The sequence below is a fragment of the Panthera leo genome, chromosome A1, assembly GCF_018350215.1.
Source record: "Panthera leo isolate Ple1 chromosome A1, P.leo_Ple1_pat1.1, whole genome shotgun sequence".
Lineage (NCBI taxonomy): Eukaryota > Metazoa > Chordata > Mammalia > Carnivora > Felidae > Panthera > Panthera leo.
Window position 1 is genome coordinate 130,270,601 of NC_056679.1, and position 24,864 is coordinate 130,295,464.

Here is a 24,864-nt window from a genome sequence, read left to right on the forward strand (position 1 = left end):
GAAGTCTGAAAATTCTTATGGAAAAATTTCATATTCTAACTGTTAGCTAAAATATAACCCAATTATTGTTAATTCTAAATCAACAAAGTTCAGATTAGTGAGATTTCCCTATTCTTTTGGGAAATTGGGCCATTAATGCTTACCTCGCTTTTTTGTCTTGAGGGTTTAGTAAGCCTGTGTTAAAGCCCCTTAGTGTTGGAGTGCCTGGTCTTCTTTATTGAAATCACTGACGTAATGCCAAGACACAGGGTGATCAGCGGCCGTGTAGCCAAGAGGCTGAGAGCCCCGTCTTTGGAGCAGACAGTTGTGTTTGAATCCTGCTTTTTTGTGTCATATCTTTGCGTCCTGGAATAACTGAACATCTTTGCTTCAGTTTTCAAAGTGTAAGTGGGACAAATTATAACAGTAACTCCCTCATCAGGAGCTTAAAACAGTCCTTGGATTATAGCAGTTCCTCAATAAGTGTCAGCTACTATTGCTAGTAGATGGCAGTCTGTTTATTTTCTGTTACAGAGGGAATTTCCCATTTGGTAGCAAAACTCTGGGAAATACTGAAATGATTGAGATCAGTGGTTTTCAGACTTTAGCCTTCATCAGAATCATCTGGAAGCCTTTTTACAACCTCACCCTCAGAGTTTCTGATTCAGTAGTTCTGGGGTAGGGTATAGGGGATGTCCTGCAGACCTGCATTTCTAACGAGTTTCTTGCTAATGTTACTGTTGCTGGTCAGGGCCACACCTGTATGTTTTTCAGGCAGCACCTGAGATCAGACAGGAGTGGAGATAGACACGGTTGTCAGTGGGGCTCTGTCTATTGTTTTGGAACCCAGAGCAGGCTGCTGTGTCATGTGGAGGGACGGTAGGGCAAATGTAGAACAGCTGCATGAGCTTGAAGGAGGGTGTGGCACAGCTCAGTGCCCACTGACTTTGAGGTAAGGATGTGGGATTCTAATAGCTACCAAATAAATGCAACAAGCAGCTGAGTGAGCAGGTTGGACGCATCCGTGCCTGAAATTGAGCACAGACAGGAAGACAAAGTCTGATCAGTAACATCTTTCTTTTTAATTATTTTTTATCTGATTCCCCCCCCCATATTTACCCCCTGAAAATAGGATGTGTCTGACAATAAAATGTAGTGATTTTCACCTCAGAAGCATTATTGTAATGATAATGGCTTCTTAAAATTGTTCTTATCTTGGAATCAAAGAAATAATAAAACTCCTTAGGACAAATTTAATCCTCTAGGTTTGATTTCATTTATAGAACCTCTTCCCGAATCCCTTTGATTTTCTTCCCTCTCTTTCATTTGATTACCATTCACCTGTGCGTTAGAGAATGGCACTACCTTTCTTGACAATGGATTTTCCTTAGTTTGGGGCAGGATACGTGTCTCTAAATGCTTCAAGGTTGAATTGACCCTGGCTTTCCTTATTTAATGCCGCTTAAAGTCACAAAGGTAACAAGATAAGAAAAGTTTGTACAACTCTGGAGCAATTTCTTAGGACTGAAGCATGAAGCAGAAATATCATCATGTCTTTTCATCTCAGTATTAATGTTGCAGTGTTGAAAAGAATAAAGGCTTGCTGGGGTTTCTAAATTGAATAAATATGAGAAGCAGAGAGGAAAAATGTATTTATGCCACTCCAAGCGTCATTTATACAAATGATCTCGTACACAGGAGAAATGATTTTAGATCAACAGATAACATATTTACATAGGTAGGTTTCTTAGCCTCCTGGCAATATATATGATAAGTATCTTTTAATATTGAGGAACGTCAGATATCTGCTCTGGGTGGCACAAGGTTCCTCTGCTCATTTTTCCTCCTTGCTTTTAATATCAGATGCCTCTGAAGGAACAGAAACACAAGCATTAATACAAAAGGAAAAAACAGTGCACGACTTGGAGCCATTTATTGAATTTGATGACATCAATGCAGCAAAAGATGACTTGAGCAAATGTTAGTGAAATAGAAGCTTTTTTTTTTTTTTGCATTATAAAATGTTCAGCAACCTTATCTGTCATCTATGTATCCATCTGTCTGTCTGTCTAAACATGTGCCAAAATTTATGTGTTATTTCATCTCACCTTTTGCGGTAGTAGTAAGATGCTGTGAGAGAAATAGACCCCATCCCTCATGCATTAGAAAACAATGAACTATATTTATCCTTTTCAGAGTTGTAAAAATAGTATTGTTTTGTTTTCTGTTGGAGGGGGTTCTTTTCAATATAGTTAGAAATCTTAGAATGTGGTAAGATATTTTTTAATGATGTTGAAGTGAAATATGTGTTGTTGGCATTATCAAAAAATGCAGAGATCACCAAACGTGGTCGCTTAGTGCCTCATTAATACTATTGGAAATGGCTTTGAAAACACAAAAGGTTCTGTGTAAGTAAATGTGAAATGGCAATATAAAGTTGGCATGGAAGTTTCATAAGTAAAATTTGGAAGGCTTTGTTGATGTTTCTGCCATGTGTCCTGAAATTTCTTGCTGGGTTTCCTGCTGTTTCTAAAGTATGTCCTGAGATTTCATGGTGTATTTCTCCGGTTACATGGCAAGTTGGGATAAATCTCTCTGACCTTGTTGGGTCAGACCATTAGGCAAACAATCAACATCCAAATTCCTTTTCCAGATCTATCTCCTTATCATTTATGAACTATGCTCAGCAAGTGATAGACATATAACAACAGCAGCTTGAAAGTTTTTTTTTTTTCTTTCTTTTTTTTTTTATGTAACACTAAGTCTGAAGTAGGTAGTTGTTGGTGTTGGTTTACTGACTCATGAATTTCCTGGCCAAAGTCTCTGTAGTTCTTTTGTTCTTTCTCTCATAGTCCCAAGCTGGCTGCTGAAGCTTCAGCTATTGTGTCTGCTTTCCTATTAAGCTGGAAGGAGGAAGGGCATAGTGGTAAAAGGAATTTTTCAGAAGGTCCCCTGAAAACTTTTGCTTTTTAAATTTTGAAATGTTATTTTTGAGAGAGAGAGAGCATGAGCAAATGAGCAAGAGCTAGCCAGGGAGGGGCAGAGAGACAAGAAGATGCAGAATCTGAAGCAGGCTGCAGGCTCTGAGCTGTCAGCACAGAGCCTGACACAGGGCTTAAACTCATGAACAGTGATATCATGACCTGAACTGAAGTCAGATGCTCAACCGACTGAGCCACCCAGGCACCCCATACACAATTATTCTTAGCCATCGGTTGGGGGCTGTTACCTGGCTGTATTAACCAGTTAGCTCTTCTGATCTGCCATGCCCTTTGCAGATCAGCCTTTACCAACTTCTTAGAAAGCCCTCAAATGGGCGCCTGGGTACGTCAGTTGATTGAGTGTCCAACTTAGGCTCAGGACATGATCTCGCAGTTTGTGGGTTCAAAGCCCTAATCAGGCTCTGTGCTGACAGCTCAGGGCCTGGAGCCTGCTTTGGATTCTGTGTCTCCCTCTCTCTCTGCTCCTCCTCTGCTCCTCCTCTGTCTGTGTCTCTCTCAAAATTAAATAAACATTAAAAAAAGAAAAGAAAAGTCCTGAATCTAAGAAACTCAGAATCTGGCATTGGAAAGTCATCCAGTGGTAAAGCCCAAGAGGTGTGGACATTTAAAGCATTTGCTACACCACCATACTTGTGAATGTGTTTCTCCTTATTTCTCTTATTCTGAGGAACACACAGGATAACCCTATGAAGAGTTACTTCCTTGATATGTTAGTTTATACTGGTGCATGACAAATAGCCATGAGCTTTGTGGCTTAAAACTATTCATTTATTAGCTAACAGTCCTATAGGGTTTTTTTAAAACATATATTTTTTCCAGTTTTATTGAGAAATAATTGATATACATCACTGTATAAATTTACGGTGTACAGCATTATGGTTTGGTTACATATATTGTGAAATTACCAAAATAGTGTCAGTTACCATCCATCTTCTCATATAGATACAATAATAAAAATAAACAGGAGTAAAAAGGAAAGACAGATTTTCTCCTTGTGATAGGAGCTCTTAAGATTTAGTCTCTTAACAACTTTCATATATATCATACATCAGTGTTAGCTGCAGTCACTGTGTTCTATGTTACATCCTTAGTACTTTTTAAAAAAATGTTTATTGTTGAGAGAGAGAGAGAGAGAGAGAGAGCAAGCGAGCACACAAGTGGGGGCCGGGTGGGGGGAGGTTTGTAAAGAGGATCCAAAGTAGGATTTGTGCTGACAATGTGAGCTTCAACTCAATGAACCATGAAATCCTGACCTGAGCCAAAGTCAGATACTTAGCTGCCTGAGCCACCCAGGCTCCCCACATCCCTAGTACTTCTTTACTTTGTAAATGGAAATTGGAGGTTTTACCCACCTTCTTCCAATTCTCCCACCCTTCCCTCTCTGCCTTTGATAAACACAAGTCTGTTCTCTTTTCCTATGAGTTTGTTTTGTTTTGTTTGTTTAGATCCCACATAAAAGTGAGATCATACAGTATTTGTCTTTCTCGACTATTTCATTTGTCATAATGCCTTCAAAGTCCATCTGTGTAGTCACAAACGGTAGGATTTCCTTGTTTTTTGTTTTTTGTTTTTTGAGTGGCTGAAATCTATTTTCTATGTATATACCAGAAATTTTTTATCCACTTACCCATCAGTGGACATTTAGGTTGTTTCTATGTGTTGGCTATTGCAAATAATGCTACTATGAACATTGGAGTACAGGTACCTTTTTGAGTTAGTGTTTTCATTTCTTTTGGATGTATTCCCAGAAGTGACATTACTGGATCATGTGGTAGTTCTTGTGGAAAGTTTTTGAGCATCTCCCATACTGTTTTCCATAGTTGCTGTCCCAGTGTACATTCCCACCAACAGTGCACAAGGGTTTCCTTGCCTTCACATCCAGCATTTGTCATCTATTGTCTTTATGATGATGGCCATTCTAACAAGCAAGAAATAACTCATTGTGGTATTAATTTGCATTTACCTCCTGACTACTGATGTTGAATATCTTTTCATTTACATGTTGGCCTTTTGCATATCTTCTTGGGAGAAATGTCTGTTCAAACCTTTTGCCCATTTTTTAATTGGGTTATTTTTTTTTCCTATTGAGTTGTATGAATTCTTCATGTACTTTGCTTATTAACCTTTACCAGGTATGTAGCTTGTGTGTATTTTTTCCTCATTTTGCAGACTGTCTTTCCACTTTGTTGATAATTTCTCTTGCTGGGCAGAAGCTTCTCAGTTTGATATAGTCTCACTGGTTTATTATGGATTTTGTTGCTTGTGTTTTAGGTGTCATGTCTAAAAAATTATTACCAAGAATCAAGTCAAGGAGCTTATTCGTATGTTTTCTTCTAGGAGTTTCATGGTTTCATGACTTCACTTTTAAGTCTTTAATCCATTTCAAGTTAATTTTTGTGAGTGATGTAAGTTTATGGGTTTAGTTCCATTTTTTTTTTTTTTACATTTGAATGTACACTTAAACCAGGACCATTTATTAAAGAGACTGTCTTTTCTCCCTTGATTATTGGCTTCCTTGTCAAGTATTAACTGACTGTTTATGCTTGGGTTTATTTCTGGGCTCTCAGTTCTTTTTTTCTGGTCTGTACTTCTGCTTTTATTCCAAAACTATACTGTTTTGATGTCTATAGGTTTATAATATAACTTGAAATAATAAAGTGTGGTGTCTTCTGTTTTTTTTTTCCCCTCAGGATTTATTTGGCTATTCAAAAACTTGTGGCTCCATATAAACTTCAGGAGTGTTTTCTTAATTTATGTAAAAAAAAAGCCATTGGAATCTTGATAGGGATTACAGTGAATCTATAGATAACTTTTGGTAGTATTGACATTTGAACAATATAATCCTTCTAATCTATGAACATGAGAAACTCTTCACTTTTTTCTGTGTTCTTCAATTTCTTTCATCAATGTCTTATAATTTTCAGAGTAGAGATCTTTCACATACTTAGTAAATTTATTTCTAAGTATTTTATTGTGTTGATGCTATTTTGTAAATGTCATGTATTTCTCTTATTTTATTTCTTTAATTTTTAATTTTTTTAAAGTTAGTTTGTTTGTTTGTTTATTTATTTATTTATTTATTTATTTATTTATTTATTTAATTTATTTTGAGAGAGAGAGAGAGAAAGAGAGGAGAGGGGGGAGGAGCAGAGAGAGAGAGAGATGGAGAGAGTGAATCCCAAGCAGACTCTGTGCTCTTAGTGTGGAGCCCAATGCGGAGCTCAGTCTCACAAACAGTGAGATCATTACCCGAGACAAAATCAAGAGTTGGATGCTTAACTGGTTGTGCCACCCAGGCACCTTCTTTATTTATTTTTTATAAAATTTATTATTAGGTGTATAGAAATACTACTAATTTTGTATGTTAGTTTTGTATCGTGCACCTTTATTAAATTCACTGATTAGATCTGACAGTTTTTTATTGAGTCTGTAAGATTTTCTATACATAAAATCATATTGTCTGCAAATAGAGAAAGTTTTATTAGTTTTTTTCCAATTGTGATATATTTTATTTCTTTTTCTTGCCTGATCGTTCTAGCTAGGACTTCCAGTACTATGTTGAATAGGAGTGGTGAGAGTGTGCAACTGTGTATTGTTCCTGATTTTAGAGGAAAAGCTTTCAACTTTTACTATTGAGTATGATATTACCTGTGAACTTAGCTTGTCATATATGGCCTTTATTATGTTAAGCTATGTTCATTCTATGCCTCGTTTGTTGAGTTTTTATGATGAACGGATGCTGAAGTTTAAAAAATAATTTATTTGCATCTATTGGGATGATGCTATCATTCATTTCTTTCTTTTATTTATGTGACATATCACAGATTGATTTGTGTATGTTGAATCATCCTGTCTCCCCAAGATAAATCCCACTTTATCATGATGAATAATTCTTTCTATGTCCTGGTGAATTTGGTTTACTAGTACTTTATTGTGAACTTCTGCATTTATATTCATCAGGGATATTGGCCTGCAGTTTTCTTTTCTAGTAGTGTCCTTTTTTGGTTTTGGTATCAGAATGTGCTGGACTTGTAAAATAAGTTTGGAAGTGTTTTCTCCTCTTTGATTTTATTTTATAATTTGCTTGAGATGTCCTTTCCCATCCCTTCACTCTCAGTGTTTAAAGCTGTTTGTCTTTAAAGCTACAATCGGGGCACCCGAGTGGCTCAGTCAGTTAAGCAGCCAACTCTTGGTTTCGGCTCGGGTCGTGATCTCCCGGATTCATGGGTTCAAGCCCCGCATCGGGCTCTGCACTACCAGTGCAGAGCCTGCTTGGGATTCTCTCTCTCTCCCTCTCTCTCTGCCCCTCCCCCACTCTTACTGTCTCTGTCTCTCTGAAAATAAATGAATAAACTTAAAAAAATTTTTAAAAAAAGCTACAATCAATTAGTCTTTTGTAAGCAGCACATTGATCTTATTTTTTTAAATCCATTCAGTCATTATACATCTTTTAATTGGAAAATTTAATCCATTTACATTTAAAGTACTTATTGATAGGTAAAAACTTACTATTGATATTTTATTAATTGTTATCTGGCTGTCATAGTTCTGTAGTTTTATAAAAACCTGGGTGGACTCAATTGGATTCTATGCTAGGGGATCACAAGGCTGAAATCAAGGTGTTCAGTTTTTTCTTAGCTCAAAGCTCTGGGAAAAAAATCTGTTCCAGGCTCGTTCAAATTGTTGGCAGAATTCAGTTCCTGGTTTTTGTAGGACTGAAGTCCTTTTCTTGCTGGCTGTCAGCTTGTATAGGCTGCCAACCTTCCTTATCATGTGGCCCCCTCCATCTTTAAGTCAGCAGTGACACATGGCATCCATCTCATGCTTAGGATATCTCTGATTACCTTTTCTGCCACCAGCCAGTGAAAGCTCTTTGCTTTTGAGAACTCCTATGATTTGATCTGGCTCATCTGGATAATCTCCTATCTTGGGATCAGCTGTGTGAGAAAACTTAACCTAATTGTGTGAGCAATATGTCATTAAATCTACAGGTTCTAGGGATTAAGACATATAATTTTGGGCAGAGATCATTTTCAAAATTCCACCTACCACACTGATAAAAGTTCTTGTCTATAAATCTTTCTTTTCTACCTTCTCTGCTCTTTGTCTCCATACCCCAAGTTCCCATTGTACTCTCTTCTTTTATCAGAACATATAGAGCTCACTGTTGCACTAATTATTATTCTGGAAGGCAAGCTTTGGAATCATGAAGTGAGTTTGCGGATATGAGCTTGTGCTGTAAGATTTAGAGCTAATTGATAATCTCTGCAAATTTTAATTTTTCTTAACTGTAAAATTATCTTTCTGGGTTCTTGTGAAATTTAAAGTAGATATTGTATGGAAGCTGACTAGTACAGTATTTGACACATCATATAGAGTTTCTTCCTAAATGGTAGTTTTTCTTTTTCTACATTTATCTCTTTACCCTTTATTGATTACAAGACCTTAGACAGTGTGGATTATGTTTTTGCATATTTGTATTTCTAGAGCTTTAGCACATTCCCCCTCTTCCTTTGTGGGCTTAGTATTTGTTGAATAAGTGAATACATTATCTCCTTGTCTTTATTTCCTTATCTAATAATTGAGAATATAAATATATTTCATCTACTTTCAGAGTTGGTTGTTACAAACATATAGGACAATTGAAAGGAATGCACTTTGTTAAATATAAAATAATGCACCAATGGCATGGGGAGGGGTTGACATGTCCAATTGCTGATAAAGGCAGAGGAGAGAGAAGGCAATTTTGATTTGTTACTGATTCTTATGCATCCCTTAGCTTTAGTTACATTTGCAGGTTGTAAGCCACAAACTTGCTATAACTGATTTTGTCAATAAGAATACCTTTTTTTTTTACAGCCTGAGATTATGAAGATCAAACCACATGATACGTAAATACATATATTTTCAATGGATCAAAAACTCTTGAGAGTAGTCCCAATAGTTTATTTTTGCTTTTTTCCTCTTGCCTTAGGAGACATCTCTAGACAAATATCCCTACAAACAATATCAGATAAATTGCTGCCTGTGTTCTAGGTTCTTTAATCCATTTTGAATTTATTTTTGTGGATGGTATAAGAAAGTGGTCCAGTTTCATTCTTTTGCATGTAGCTGTCCAGTTTTCTCAATGCCATTTATTGAAGAGACGGTCTACTCCCCATTGCAGATTTTTGCCTCCTTTTGTTGTAGATTAATTAACCCAAAAAGTGTGGGTTTATTTCTGGGCTCTCTGTTCTGCTCATTGACATCTGTGTCTTTTTTTGTGCTCGTACTATACTCTTTTGATTGCTACAGTTCTGTAGTATATCTTTAAATCTGGAATTGTGATACCTCCTTTGTTTTTCTTTCTTAGTATTGCTTTGGCTATTCGGAGTCTTTTGTGGTTCCATACAAATTTGAATATTTGTTTTAGTTCTGTGAAAAATGCTGTTGGCATTTTGATAGGGATTGTATTAAATCTGTGCATTGCTTTGGGTAGTGTGGACATTTCAACAATGTTGATTCTTTGAATCCATGAGCATGGAGTATCTTTTCATTCATTTGTGTCATCTTCAATTGCTTTGATCAGAGTAAAAATCTTTTACTTCCTTGTTTAACTTTATTCCTAGGTATTTTATTCCTTTCAGTGCAATTTTAAATGGGACTGTTTCTTCTTAAAGTCACTTCATTTCAGTATATGGAAACACTACTGATTTCTTTATGGCAATTTAGTATCCTGCAAATTTACTGAATTAATGTATTCTAATGCTTTGTTGGTGGTGTCTTTAGGCTTTTTTATGTATAGTATAATGTCATCTGCAAATAGGGACAGTTTAACTTATTCATCACCAGTGTGAATGCCTCTTTATCTTGTTTGATTACTGCAGTTAGGACTTCAGATACTATGTTGTATAAACATGGTGAGAATAGATATTCTTGTCTTGTTCCTGATATTGGAGAAAAAACTATAAGTTTTTCACCATTGAGTATGATGTTAGCTGTGAGTTTTTCATATATTACCTTTATTATATTGAGGTATGTTTCCTCTATATCCAAATAAAAAGATTTTTCACAGGAAAGAAAACCATCAACAAAATGAAAAGACAACCTACTGAATGGGAGAAGATATTTTCAAATGAAACATTTGATAAGAGGTATTATAATACCCAAATATATAAATGGTTTATATAACTCAGCACACACACACACACACACACACACACACACACACACACAAATCTGATTTAAAAATGGGCAGAGGACCTGAATACACATTTTTCCAAAGAAAACATACAGATGGAAAACAGGCACATGACAATATGCTCAACATCACCAGTCATCAGGGAAATGCAAATCAAAACCACAACAAGATATCACCTTACTCTTATCAGAATGGCTAAAATAAAGAAGACAAGAAATAAATAAATAAAAAGAAATAAGTATTGGCAAAAAAGTGAAAAAAAAAAAAAGGACAACTTGTGCCCTGCTCTTTGGAATGTAAATTGGTATAGGCACTATGGAAAACAGTGCCTCAAAAAATTAAAAATAGAAATACCATATGATCCAATAATTTCACTACTGGGTATTTACCAAAAGAAAATGAAAACACTAATTTATAAATTTTATTACCATATATTTATTTTTGGGAGACAGAGAGATGAGCAGGGGAGGGGCAGAGAGAGACAAGGAGACATAGGATCTGAAACAGGCTCCAGGCTCTGAGCTGTCAGCACAGAGCCCAACGTGGGGCTTAAACTCATGAATCGCGAGGTCATGACCTAGGCTGAAGTCGGATGCTTAACTAACTGAGCCACCCAGGTGCCCCTGAAAACACTAATTTAAAAAAGTAACTTACTTACAGATTGGAGAGACTTTTGCTTGAAAGTGATTTAAACAAAGATGGTAATATTGGTGGCATAAATAAATATCCTAAATGATTCAGTGGTTTTGATTACACTGTCAGATTAATTTATTTAAACAGCCTGTCAGATTCATTGTAATGAATTACTCCCACCTTTAAGATAATTATCTATTAATTGGTTTTATTATCAACAGTAGGATATTACTTACTAAGTGAACTCTTTAATTAAGACTAAATGGTGGAAACAATTTTGTGTGCTAATTCAGCCCAGTACCCTTTGTTCAAAAACCATCATTAGATCATTCCTTGTCAAAATATTTTTCCAGTTTTCTGTGGATAAGCTTCACTGTCTGCAAAATTCAGGCACCATTTCTGCTTTTTCTTGGGCAGCAGCACAGACACATACTTACCAAGGTGCTTCAGTGATTTATGAGATTATTCTAAACAGAAATTCTGAAGGGCAGTGTGATGGGCTTGTCAGATTTTGATTCTCTCATGAAGGGTTTAGATAGTCATCTTGTAGGCTACTGAAGGGACGTGTCGTAGATTCTGTTATGCAAAGCATATAATGTTTAAAAAGTTTGTATTTTTATTCATTATTATTAATGGAAATAAATTAACGTCTGGTGTTATATTAGCTTTGGGGGTATGACATAATGATTCAAAATTTCTGTTCATTACTCAGCACTCACCACAATAAGTGCAGTCACCATCTGTTACCAAACAACATTGTTATGATTTTATCATTGAACACAATAGTGGTGAAAGATATTTTGGAATGAAAAGCACTCAGCTATTTACAGATTTTTTTTTTTTTTTTTTTGCTACTTAAAGTGAACAAGGGCATCTGAGTGGCTCAGTCGGTTAAGCATCTGACTCTTGATTTCAGCTCAGGTCATGATCTCATGGTTCGTGAGTTTGAGCCCCACATGGGGCTCTGCACTAACAGGATGGAGCCTGCTTGGGATTCTCTCTCAGCCCCTCCCTTCTTTGTGCTCTCTCTCTCTCAAAATAAATAAATAAACAACAACAACAAAAAACAAAGTGAACAAATATTTTTTGAATTTCACAGGATAAATATCAGTTTTTCTAGAGAGCAACTTATAGAGAGCAAACTTGGTTAGCTCCCTTCCATTTACAGGATAAGAAAAGAACTTTTAAAAAGATGACATATAATAATAGCTTTCATGGAGACAATTTTCCTACTTTTGTTTTATTGAAACATTAGTTTTCTAGTTTAATTGGGATTTCCAGCCATTTTGAGTTAAAGTCTTAAATCCTTGTTGAATGAGGCATCCCCATTCACTAGTAAGTGATGTGAAATTAACTCATCCCACACTTTGAAGAGAAGTATTTTTTTTCTTCATTGTATTATGTTCAGTAGTTGAATCATAATTTTTTTAAAGTACAGTCTTATCAAAATTGTTGTTTTGTTCTCTGTTGAAATTTCACAGAAGGGAAGAGATTTTGTAATGTTAAGCTATGATTGACTAATTCATATCCTGTCTTCTTTTTCAAGTACCTCAGGTGGATAAGACCAGCTGTTTGTGTTTTCTTTTCCTTAGCTCATGGTACACTGTTATCATCAATTCATGCAAACGTTGTCAACAGTTTTATTATTTTTTAAAAATAGTTATTTTTATCCTCAGTCTATCCTAAGATGCATTCATTCTTGCTCATAAACTTCCATCATATTGCATTTACTTAAATGTTTGTGTATGCTTTATTTTGTTGTTTTGGTTTTTTTGTTTTTACTTTTTTTTAAAGTTTATTTATTTATTTTGAGAGAGAAAGCACAAGCAGGAGAGGGGCAGAGAGAGAGGGGGAGACAGAGAAGCGGGTTCCACATTGCCAGTGCACAGAGCCTGATGTGAGGCTTCAAATCACGAACCGAGAAATCATGACCTGAGCTGAAATCAAGATTCAGAGTCTTAACTGACTGAGCCATCCAGGCACCTCTAAGCTTTTTTTTTTTTTAATTTTTGAGAGAGAGCAGGGGAGGGGCAGAGTGAGAGGGGGATAGAGGATTCGAAGCAGCTCTGAACTGACAATTGAGAGCCCAATTCAGGGCTTGAACTCATGAACTGTGAGATCATGACCTGAGCTAAAGTGAGACACTTAACCAACTGAGCCACCCAGGCACACCCCCCGCCTCTTTTTAAAAACATTTACCGCTGGGTCATAGGGTAGGTCTATTTTTAATTTTCTGAGGAACCTCCACACTGCTTTCCAGAGCGGCTGCACCAATTTGCATTCCCACCAACAGTGCAAGAGGGTTCCTGTTTCTCCACATCCTCTCCAGCATCTATAGTCTCCTATGACCCAGCAATAGCACTGCTAGGAATTTATCCAAGGGATACAGGAGTACTGATGCATAGGGGCACCTGTACCCCAATGTTTATAGCGGCACTCTCAACAATAGCCAAATTATGGAAAGAGCCTAAATGTCCATCAACTGATGAATGGATAAAGAAATTGTGGTTTATATACACAATGGAATACTACGTGGCAATGAGAAAAAATGAAATATGGCCTTTTGTAGCAACATGGATGGAACTGGAGAGTGTGATGCTAAGTGAAATAAGCCATACAGAGAAAGACAGATACCATATGGTTTCACTCTTATGTGGATCCTGAGAAACATAACAGAAACCCATGGGGGAGGGGAAGGAAAAAAAAAAAAAAAAAAAAAAAGAGGTTAGAGTGGGAGAGAGCCAAAGCATTAGAGACTGTTAAAAACTGAGAACAAACTGAGGGTTGATGGGGGGTGGGAGGGAGGGCAGGGTGGGAGGGAGGGCAGGGTGGGTGATGGGTATTGAGGAGGGCACCTTTTGGGATGAGCACTGGGTGTTGTATGGAAACCAATTTGACAGTAAATTTCATATATTAAAAAATAAAAAAAAATAAAAATAAAAAATAAAATAAAATAAAATAAAATAAAAAAAAAAAAAAAAAAAAAAAAAAACATTTACCTATTTATTTTGAGAGAGTGACAGCACACATGTGAGCAGGGGAGGAGAAGAAAAGAGGGAGAGAGAGAATCCCAAGCAGGCTCCACATTTTCAGCACAGAGCCGAATGTGGGGCTTGAACTCACAATCCATGAGATCCTGACCTGAGCCAAATCAAGAGTCGGATGCTTAACTGACTAAGACACCCAGAGGTCCCCAATATTTGTGTGAGCTTTTATACATTTAGTGTTCGTTTTGTGTTTGTGCTTTAATGTGCAAAATTATATATTATGTGCAATTATATTATTACATAACTTTAATTATATTTCACTAACCATTAATGTTGACCTTAATCCATGCTATATATTGCTTCTGATTACTGCATACTTCTCCATTGTGCTACATTTTCCTTTCTCATCCCAAATCAATCAACTGTCTTTCCACTCTTTCCTTCTGCAAGCAATGCTGCAGTAAATGTTCTCATACGTGGACCAGTGTATATTCTACAGAATTACGGAAATACAAATGTTCTCCATTTCTGCTTAATATTAGGTTCAGATTAGTTCATTCTCTCATTTTAATTTTGCTTGGGATAAACTTACTTTTCTAGTGATTTGTTTGGTTGTGCAGTGTTTGGAAGTTTTTAGTTTGCAGTCTCAGCTTGAGTTGTATTTTCTGTCTCTCTCTCTGCATTCACACTTTTCCACTTAGCAACTGTCCAGGTATCTTCAGCTTTTGAATTTTCTTTCGCACTCTGATTATCAGTATCACTGAGCTGTGGACCTGGGACTAAGGTCCTGATGTGGAAGCTAATTTGTTTGTTTCTGTCTGTCCAGGGTGCATACCGCCTCAGGCAGTGGTTTCAGCTGGTACTGTTACGGCTTCCTTTTGGAGGGAGGGCAGACCCTCTCTGCTTCTAGTTTCAAGCAGTCAGCCTGGCTTAGATTCTTCTCACATCTTGGGTTCTTTGGCTCTCCATTCTTTATCATACTGGTCCTCACTGGCTGAATGTCATCCTTGTTACACAGCTTCTCTTTCAGAAGTACGTACTCATGAATTTCTAAGCCGTTTCTTTTATTTAACCAATTTTTACTTTGGTATTTGACATGCCATTAAATATACACACATATTGTTGGTTCTTGGAGCTCTGGTTCTTTCTTCCGATTTTTTTGTTTGTTGGTTGGTTGGTTGGTTTTTTGTTTTTGTTTTTGTTTTTTTCAGAGGCTGAAGTTTTTCTTTTTAGATACTCTTGGTTCAAATGACATGGAGTTCAGAACCAATTGAAAGGTCCTAAAAATATGCCTGTTTCATTCATATGCTTTTCTACTGCAAAAACACCATCTTTGTTCTTTGCACAAGTGTGCAGAGAATGATAGGCCATCTTTAGGCACTATGATATTAGAGCTTTTCACTGCCTTAGTCTGATAAGATGTAGCTTGAAATGATAATGAAATGAGTTTTTGAATTCAAGGATAGTAATGTATAAGTGTTTCTTAAGTTTTAAGTTAGGTAGTCAGATATGTTCCCCTTAGTAATGTTATTCACCACAACATTTTGGGTATGAAGACTAATTTTCTGATCAGCAAATTCCCGCAATAGTGCCCTCTCTGATTCTTGAATAAGTGAGCAGATTTCTCCTCTAGTGAAGAGAAGCCAGCACATTGGAGGCTCTTTTCACATCTTTCCATGGGAGTTTTCTTTAATCGATGACAGATATCTACATCCTTTTTTCTTTTTCCAAGGATTTAAGGTATCTTCATTTCAATTTTTGGAAGCATTTTTTTAAGGGAGGGGAGGCCTCCCTAATAATGACATTTGAAAATAGTCCTTTAGATCTAGACATGTTTGACTGCTTTTAAAAAATATAGAAGTTCAGCATTGGTATTCATTCCACTATATGTTCATCATTTTTTAAAAAGCCTCCTGATGACAACTGTTAAATTTTAATATATAATTTGATGAGTTTTGGCAGATATTTAGAATCACATAACCACCACCACCCTAATATGATAGAGTATTTCCATCATCTCAAAAAGTTCTCTTGTGCCCTTTTATATTCATTGTACCCCTTCAACACTTTGAGATCCGGCAACCAATGATCTGATTTATATCAGTACATTTTTTCCTTTTCTAGAATTTAATATAAATGGAATATAAAGTTATGGTCTTCTGCTAATGAATTGTCCCTTTGATCATTATGTAATACCTTTCTTTATCCATGGAAATATTGCTTTTCTGACATCCACTTTGTCTATTAACATAGCCACTCTGGATTTATTTTTATTAGTTAGAGCACAGTATGCCCTTTTTTACTTATTAAATTTGAAGTAGTCTGTCTTTATATGTTTCACTCATATGTGGATCCTGAGAAACTTAACATAGAACCACGGGGGAAAGGAACGGGGGAAAACGTTATAGAGAGGGAGGGAGGCAAACCATAAGAGACTTAAATACTGAGAACAAACTGAGGGTTGAGGGGGTGTGGGGGAGAGGGGAAAGTGGGTGATGGGCATTGAGGAGGGCACCTGTTGGGATGAGCACTGGGTGTTGTATGGAAACCAAGCTGACAATAAATTATATTTAATATAAAAAAATGAAGTAGTCTGTCTTTATATCTGATACTGATTTCTTATAGACAGTGTATTGCTGGATCTTGCTTCTTTACCCAGTCTTACAACGTCTGACTTTTTTAGGGTTTTATATATTTGGTGTCCAACATTGTATTTACTACACATGGCTAAACTGGGTACTTGAAGTATAGCCAGCCCAAACTGGGATGTGATCTAAGTGTAAAATACACACTTTTCTCCCCCATTTTTCTAAATGTGTCTACTACAAAATATAAATCACAGCCACTGCTCACATTTTATTTCTACTGGACAGCTCTGGTTTAGACCATTTAACATTTAATGTGATCATTGGTATGGTTGGGGTTTACATTACTACCTTGCTATTTGTTTTCTCTTTGTCCCATTGTCTTTGTTCCCCTCCCTTCTTTTATTGCTTTCTTTAAGTTAATTGAGCATTGCTTTAAAATTCAATTATATAGCTTCTTATTGACTTACTAATTTTCTGTCTCTCCCTTTTTCTCATGGTTGCTCTAGGGTTATAATATATATCTTGTTACATTCTACATTCACTAATATTATATGAATTTACAGTAATATTACACAAATTATTGTGTATTGTAGGAATCCCAAACAGCACACTGTCATTTCTCCTTTCTATGTTCTTTGGTATTATTGTCATACATATCACTTTTTTTTTTTTTTTTTTTTAATGTTTATTTTTGAGACAGAGAGAGACAGAGCATGAACAGGGGAGGGGCAGAGAGAGAGGGAGACACAGAATCTGAAACAGGCTCCAGGCTCTGAGCAGTCAGCACAGAGCCCGAGGGGGGGCTCGAACTCACGGACCGCGAGATCATGACCTGAGCTGAAGTCAGACGCTTAACCGACCGAGCCACCCAGGTGCCCCCATACATATCACTTCTATATTCAAAATGTTACTGTTTTTCTTTAAACAACCAATCATCTTGGAAACAAAATTTTTAAATGAGGAAAAATTTTATATTTATCTACACATTTATCATTTATGGTTTCCTTGACTCCTCTGTGTAAATGCAAATTTCTATGTTGTATCATTTTTTCTTCTGTCTGAAGAACTTAGCGTTTCTTAGGCAGTAGCTCTGCTGGAAATCAGAATCCTAGCTTTTGTTTCTTGACAAAATCTCTATGTTTGCTTAACTAATGAAAGATATTGTTGCTGGTCACAGAATTAGAGGTTTCAAGTTTTTTCTTCTACGTATTAAAGATGTTTCCCCATGGTCTTCTATCTAGCATATTTTCTGATAAGTTTCCTGTTACAGCTGTATTTGTTCCTCAATATGTAATGCGTCCTTTTTACTCCAGCTGCTCTTAAGAGTTCTTTTTATTAATCTGGTTATGATGTGCCTTCATGTAGTTTTCTTTAGGTTTTTTGTGCTCAGATTTCACTGAGATTCTTGGATCTGTGATTTTATAGTTTTTATCACATTTGGAGATCATTTTGGCCTTTATTTTACAACTACTTTTTTTAAACTACAATTCCATGCATTAGTTTGCTTGATATTGGTATACAAGTCCTTTTCTGTTCATGTTTTTTAAGCCTTTCTTTTATCTGTGTTTTATTTTGGATGATTTCTTTTTTCCCCCAGTTCATTAAACAAATAATTAGACTCATTGCCTTCTGGGAGGAAGATTCATACATAGATCAATTATCAACCAACTAATCCATGTCATCAGTGGGGAACAGCTGTTTGGTTAAAATTGGGAATATGAAGACCAGGAAGTCTTTAACATGGGGATTTAATTTTTACTCCCTCCACTTCACCACCAATAGATTGTAACCTCATTTAGACTGACCTTTTTCAAGAATAACCTGGGCCTGTTTGCCATGATTGCTGTGAGTAGTCTAATTTGTGACACTTTCCTAAGTAGAGAAAGGAATAGTGAGCTGACTGTGGAAAATAACTTGTCTGGCATTCAGAAAGTTTCTGGTCTGCTTTAGAGAGATTTTGGAGCCTTGCCATGAGCCCATTGGAGGTAAATTATAATAAAATAAATATTTTCAACTGACCTTAAAGGAAGAGACAAAGACATTGGTCCTCCTTCATTTCTTCTATCCTTCAACGCTATAGTCACCTGATAAGGAATGTGACCAAACACATCAACTCCAGAGGCAAGGTCCTGCTAGTTAATGTCACTCTTCATATGTGGAATTTTTATTTTATTTTTTTTTTCTTACTTTATTTTTTTAATCCTCAAGTTAGTTAACATACAGGGTAGTCTTGGCTTCAGAAGCAGAAGCCAGTGATTGATTTCTTACATATGACATCCAGGGCTCATCCTGAAAAGTGCCCTCCTTAATGCCTGTCCCCCATTTAATCCACCCCCATCAGCCCTCAGTTTGTTCTCTGTATTTAAGAGTCTCTTAAGGTTTGCCTCCTTCTCATATATGGAATTTTCAGGTGATGAAATGTTTGCACTTCTAAGTGATGAAAAAGGCAGAAACCAATACAAACAAGCAAGGAAAATCTTTGGATGTGTGGTAAATTCAGAAGTGTGTCAAGTGATGTGATTTTAGATAATCTACTTTGGAGTAAGGAGGAGCTGCTGTAATATCAGAGGTCTAAGGAAATAAGAGGAAGACAAAGTTCTCATGAATGTGAAAAATGACGTAATATTTTATGAGAATATGCACACTATAAATTTAAATTATTGTATGAGTAAATTGTGAAATTTCCTCCCTGACTCTGTATTTGTTCATTCACAATGGATCTGTGATCTCATTTACATACCAAATAATCTAGTTCTCAAATTCTGGTGTGAGTGAGCAGCCTCTAGTTAACAGCATGAAGTCTGTTCACATTCTCTATGCAAAGGGTTACTATATCAACATGTCCGAATCCATCAGTTTTAGAAAAAGGGGAATTATGATTATTCCCTCAGACATACCTCTCAGGAAGCAAAGTAAAATTGAGTTCAAGAGTCAATAAAGTAAAAATTACTGGAGGGAGAGACAGAGAGGCAGAGAGACAGACAGAGATAGAGAAAGGATATATTGAAATCATCACTAGCTTTCCGGAGCGAAGTAGTCTTTGTTGCCACTTTTAAGAAAAAATAGTTTAAAAATTCTTATTTCAGTTTTGAAGTTCTTTCTTCTGAAGGCAAAGGCATGGCTAATGAGTCTCACAGAAAGATTGGTAACCTAGGAGGATACGCCTTGGGAGTAATTTTTTTTTTTTCTTTCAAATTTGAGATTGAGTCAATAAGGCAAGAGATGCCCTGTAAGGCAGCCAGATGCTCAATGGCATATTGTACTTTCTGTGCAGTTTCTTCTAATTCATTTGATTATAGTTGGTTGGTTTTCTTCTGGGTCACCATCTCTTTCCCATCCTTCCAAATTCTTGAAGCAGAAGAAATACTAGGCCAAGTTGAGTCTACTCTTAGTTGGACAGTTGGTGAATCCCTTCTTGGCTGTCCACCCTAGGGTGAGGGCACAGACATCTGCCAAGGGCATGTCTTGAATATCAAGATACAGTGGTTCTTGAGGTACAGCTGCCAGGACAGAGGCAAGGATGGGCCTCCATTTGGGTAGTTTCTTTTATTATGTTTTTAGTTCACTGATCTTTTATTCTTTTGCTATATGTAGATAATTTCATTTGGGTTATTTCATTTCATATTGTATATTTTATCTCCAAAAGTTTATTTGGGTGTTTTTATGTCTTTAGTATTTTCCTTCTCCTCATGGTCTTAGTTTCTCCTAACTTCTTAAACATGAGAGTATGGAGATAATAGTGGATTATCTATATTACGTATAGATATATATTCTTAAATGTGTGGACTATATGTTTAGAGATATAATATGTTGCTATTTGCTAATTCTGTAATTTTTGTCCTTTCTGGATCTGTTTCTATTGATTGCTTTTTCTCATGGTTATGGTTCGTATTTTTCTGATATTTTTGCATGCCTGGTCATTCTAGATTAGATGCTGGATATTGTAAATTTCACGTTGATAGTTCATGGATTTTGTCGTATTCCTTTATATATTGTTGGGCTTTGTTCTGGGACATAGGAAAATTATGTGAAATTGGTTTGATCCTTCCAAAGCTTCTTTTAAAACTTTGTGTGTGCTGGGTCAGCCCTTAGTCAAGGACTAATTTTTCCCCACTACCAAAGTACTATCTTTTGGAGGATTCTACCAAAGCCCTAGGTATTAGAAGTATTTTCACTCTGGGTGGTAGGAATAAAAATTTTCCCTAGTCCTGTGTGAACTCTAAAGATTTTTTGCCTACTTCTTCCAGAAAGTTGTTTTCCAGGGCCTTTGGTGCTTTCTTCTTATATATGAAAAGATCAGTACTCAGTCAAAGACTTTAGGAACCCTTCTGAAGACCTCTGCAGATAACTCGCTGTGCAGTTCCTTCCTTTCTTTTATTTCATCCCACAAATTCTGGACATCTTGGCCCCTGCAATACCATATTTCTCTCTCCCCAGCTCAGTGAGTTGGCTGAGCTCCATTTGGATTTCTACTAATCTCATTTGTTTCCCTTATTTTAAGGGAGTATGTTTTCCATTACCACGTGTTTCCCAATGTCTAAAAAATGTAGACTTTGTTTTATTTAGTTTCTAATTCAAAATGTCATTTTAAGAATAAATCCAGTTCCTATTACTCAGTTTTGGACTGCAGTGAAAGTTGGTGATTTTGAATCTCAGTAAAGTTACCCTGGCGTGGAAACAGGGCCCTTGGAATAGGTTGAGACAACTGGTCATTGTTCGGAAGGCTACCTCTAATGGCTGCTCAGGACTCACAAAATCTATCCCATTTAGAATTTTTATTGAAAATTATAAAAACTCAGTGAAGCAAATTAGAAAAGTAAATTATATCTAAAAATAAAGTTCACAGATAACATTTCAAGCTGTTTCTAAGCTTGAAGAAAATAAAACACACTTAGAAGTGTATTTAATTTAGGACATAAATTCGATTTCTTGAAATATTAGGAATACTTCAAGAATTTTGTAACTCCGTTTAGCACAATTTTTCAATGACATATAGTAACATGGAAGAATTACAAAAGCATAAGGGGCAGGCAAAGAATGAAGTCCACATGATGTTAGCTGTTTATCTCAGTGAGTTTAATCTGCATTTGTGTTATACGGTGGTACACTCATTTTTGTTTTTATTTGTGTCTGTCAGTAGCCCTATCATCTTTTAGTCAAGTTAAAAAGCAATACAGTTAGAATAGTGCATGGTAGAGTATTAAACTTGCTTCTCTTCCTTACTTGTAGAGCATCATACTTTGCAAAGATTTTGCTTTATTTTTCCAGCAATCTCCATTTCTCCCTCTATTCCATTTCTAAGAAAGATTTCTTAGAAACTCCCATAAGTAGAGAAATCATAAGCTGAAATGCAATTTAATTCAATTTTGACATGCTTGCTGTGTTCAGACTACTATATGCTATTTAAGACTGCAAAAGAAGTAGAACCCACAGTTTTTGCCTTCCAAAAGTTTGTGCTTTGCTTGGTGAAATAAGATTCACCTAAATGAAACAGAATAAAGGTAAACCTTAGTTCACATGAGGTAGCCTCCAAAACAATAAGAATGATGACAAAATACAGTGGATGAGAGTTGGATTAATCAGAAAAATGTTCACGAAAAAGACGTGAAGTATCTGCTGGTTCCTAAAGAAGGTTATTGTCATGGATAATAATAAATAAAGGCTTGTGTGACAGAAAAGTCACATAGAGAATAATATAGGAGACGTATATGGGTGTCAGTGAAAGGGAGGGTAGACTTCAGAGCTTGGTAATAACCTTAGATATTTGAGCTGCAAAACAATAGGAGCCACAATAGTTTCTTAAAGAAGCTGGGATGAATGTGTTATTACAGAGAGATTATTCTTACATGTGTATACAGGATTTCTACCTCTAATCCAGATCATTGGTCTGATTTCACACCTACAAATCTAAAATGGTTTGAACTCATGATGTACTTCCTCCACACACATCTTTTAGCACTTCTGGCACAATGAAAAGAAATCTTTATCATATTGTTACATACACCAGACCTAATAATCATTCTTTTTTGTTTTTTCTTCTCTACCCTCCATGCAGTCACTGTGGCCTCCCTCTCATTGTTATTTCATACCTTGTGTAGAGTGATCTCTTTGAGCTACACAACTGATCACTTCATGCCCTGCTTACAATCATTTAATGATTCCTCATTGCTGATAGGACAGTGAATCCATTCTTATTTGACCCTCCAAGGCTGCCTTCTGTATACCTCTCTAGCCTCAACTTGGATCTGTGCATTGGAATCACACAGATAGATCTCCCAGTTCCCCAGCTGTACCCTAGTTCCTCCTGCCATGGGGCCTTCTGTGTGTAATTTTCTATACCTTGAATGTTCTTTTTGCCACCATGGTGGATTAAAGATGTGCACAAATTCCTCAACACTCCTCCCGTTGAGAAATGGAGTCCATTTTCCTTCTGTTGGATCTGGGCTGGACTGTAAATACTTTGACCAGAGAAGTATAGTGAAGTATCACTATGCCATTTCTGGGACTAATCTTTAAGAGAACCTGTAGCTTCCACCTTAGCCTCATAGAGCCTTGAGCTACCACTTTAGAAGTCTATCTGTCTGTAGAGAAAATGTGGAAGGGAATAGGGAGAAGGGGAAGATGGAAAGGAGCCCAGGTAAGCCCCATTTTCTAGCTGTTCCTGTTAAGAATGCAGCCATGTGAATGAGAAACCATCTTGGACCATCTAGAGCCCAGCTGCCAATTGAATATCCTGGAATAACTGCATTTTATGCCACATGGTGCAGGAAATTGTTTAGTGAAAGTCTTGATCTACAAATTTGTAAGATATAATGATTAACTGTTAATTTAAGCTACTAAGCTTTTTTTTTTTTTTTTTTTTTTTTTTTTTTTTTTTTTTTTTTTCCTAGTCTGGTAACTGGAACAACCACCTTTCCTTACCACCCTGCTAACTCATGTGTCCATATTATTCTTCCTCGTTGCAGTTTAAGCATTTCATTCCTGGGGAAGCTAATTCCCCCTAGTATATGCTCTCTCATGAAAGTATGGTCTTCTACTTTGTAGCCCTTACAGATGTCATTTTATATGTTTGGTGATAATTTGATTTATATATGGCTCTATGATGAAGAAGGAGATTGTGTCATTTTAATGTTTATCATTTTGCCTCTAGCACCTAACTCTGTGCCTGGAAGACAATTCTGTTAAAAAATATTGTCCGAATAAATGAATGAGTGAATGAATCCAAGATCAGAAGAAGAAATTCAAAGCCAGGAAATTGAAAGCATTTGTTATAAGACAGAAAGTATATGGTAGCTCTGGTTTCCATTTTCCTTTAAGGGGATGCAAACTGAAAATCAGGTCATACCTAAGTCCTTATTCAATTAAATGGAACAAACACCTCCCCACCAAATGTTGTCTTTAGGCTTAAAGGTATTTTGGAGGTACATAAGGAAACATGCATACTCTTAAAATTATTGGCTAGGTTTATAAGCAAATTGACTCACTGAGCAATTTAGTCAAATTGGCAGTTAATACAAAAGTCACCAGTTGGTTTGTTCTGTTTGCTAAAAATATGAGGCATATTGGTTGGTTGAATAAAATAAAGAAATATGTAAAAAGCATGTATCTTTATCACATTTATGTTTTGTATTAGAGAAAATGTATTTTAGATCATGAAGGAAGTGACAACTTTTATATGAAATTTGGCATCTGAAATACTTCCTTTCCTGGAAACCTTAAAATTTATGAAGAAATCAAAGTCATATGAGTGAATTTTCTGGCAGTTCATATAATATTTATGGATGGAATGACTCCAGAGGGCTTTGTCTGGCACATTTTATGTTTCTTTCAATCACAAAACAATAGAATCCATCAACAAATATTTTAAAAGAAATCTATAGTATATTCTAGAACATGTCGGGCACACTATGACGATCCCTTCCTGCCCCATCTCTACCTGAGGTAGGCTCACTTACAGGTGCAGAAGGCCTCTCCCTACAGGCTCGATGCCAGTCCCCCAACCCTCATGTCTGGTACACAAGGGCAAAGACCCTGACTCTTCAGCTGTTGGACCCTAGCACAATGTCAGTCTCGTTAGCATTGACTAACACTTCAGTCCTTTATTTCAAATTGTTTCCCATGGGAAAAACGCCAATCAAGGTATCTGTCAGCGTAGAGACGTATCATGATAGAAGCTGTGTTTAGTCTTGGAAGAGAAGGTGCCAAGATCATGGCAGAAAAGTTTTGAGAAGTCATCTCAGAGCCGACTGAGTTGCTTGTTTACTAATCTTGTCAACCAAAAGCTGAGAAATGTAGCCTAAAGAGATGGTGATTTGCGATCTGTATACTCTCAGACAGGTTGTTTTTAATTCTGTCAGGATAAATGAGAGGAAAATATTACGTGCAGTGCTATATATGTGTTCTTGAAGAGGTACGAATGTGTGTTCTCTTGCCAAGAATTAGAGTTAATTAGTGTTATCCTTACATCGTGTTTATGAACACAATCACGTTTTGGG

General features: G+C 36.4%; 1 protein-coding gene across 1 annotated transcript in view; it reads left to right on the forward strand.

The window, feature by feature from the left end:
- The window catches only part of LOC122230141, a 61,053-nt gene extending 59,100 nt beyond the window's left edge, over nucleotides 1-1,953 (forward strand). Inside the window, exon 9 of the mRNA XM_042955847.1 lies at nucleotides 1,843-1,953. Coding sequence (XP_042811781.1) covers nucleotides 1,843-1,875 — 33 coding nt within the window. The 3' untranslated portion in view covers nucleotides 1,876-1,953. The remainder of the gene's footprint in view (nucleotides 1-1,842) is intronic.
- Nucleotides 1,954-24,864: the final 22,911 nt, after the last annotated feature.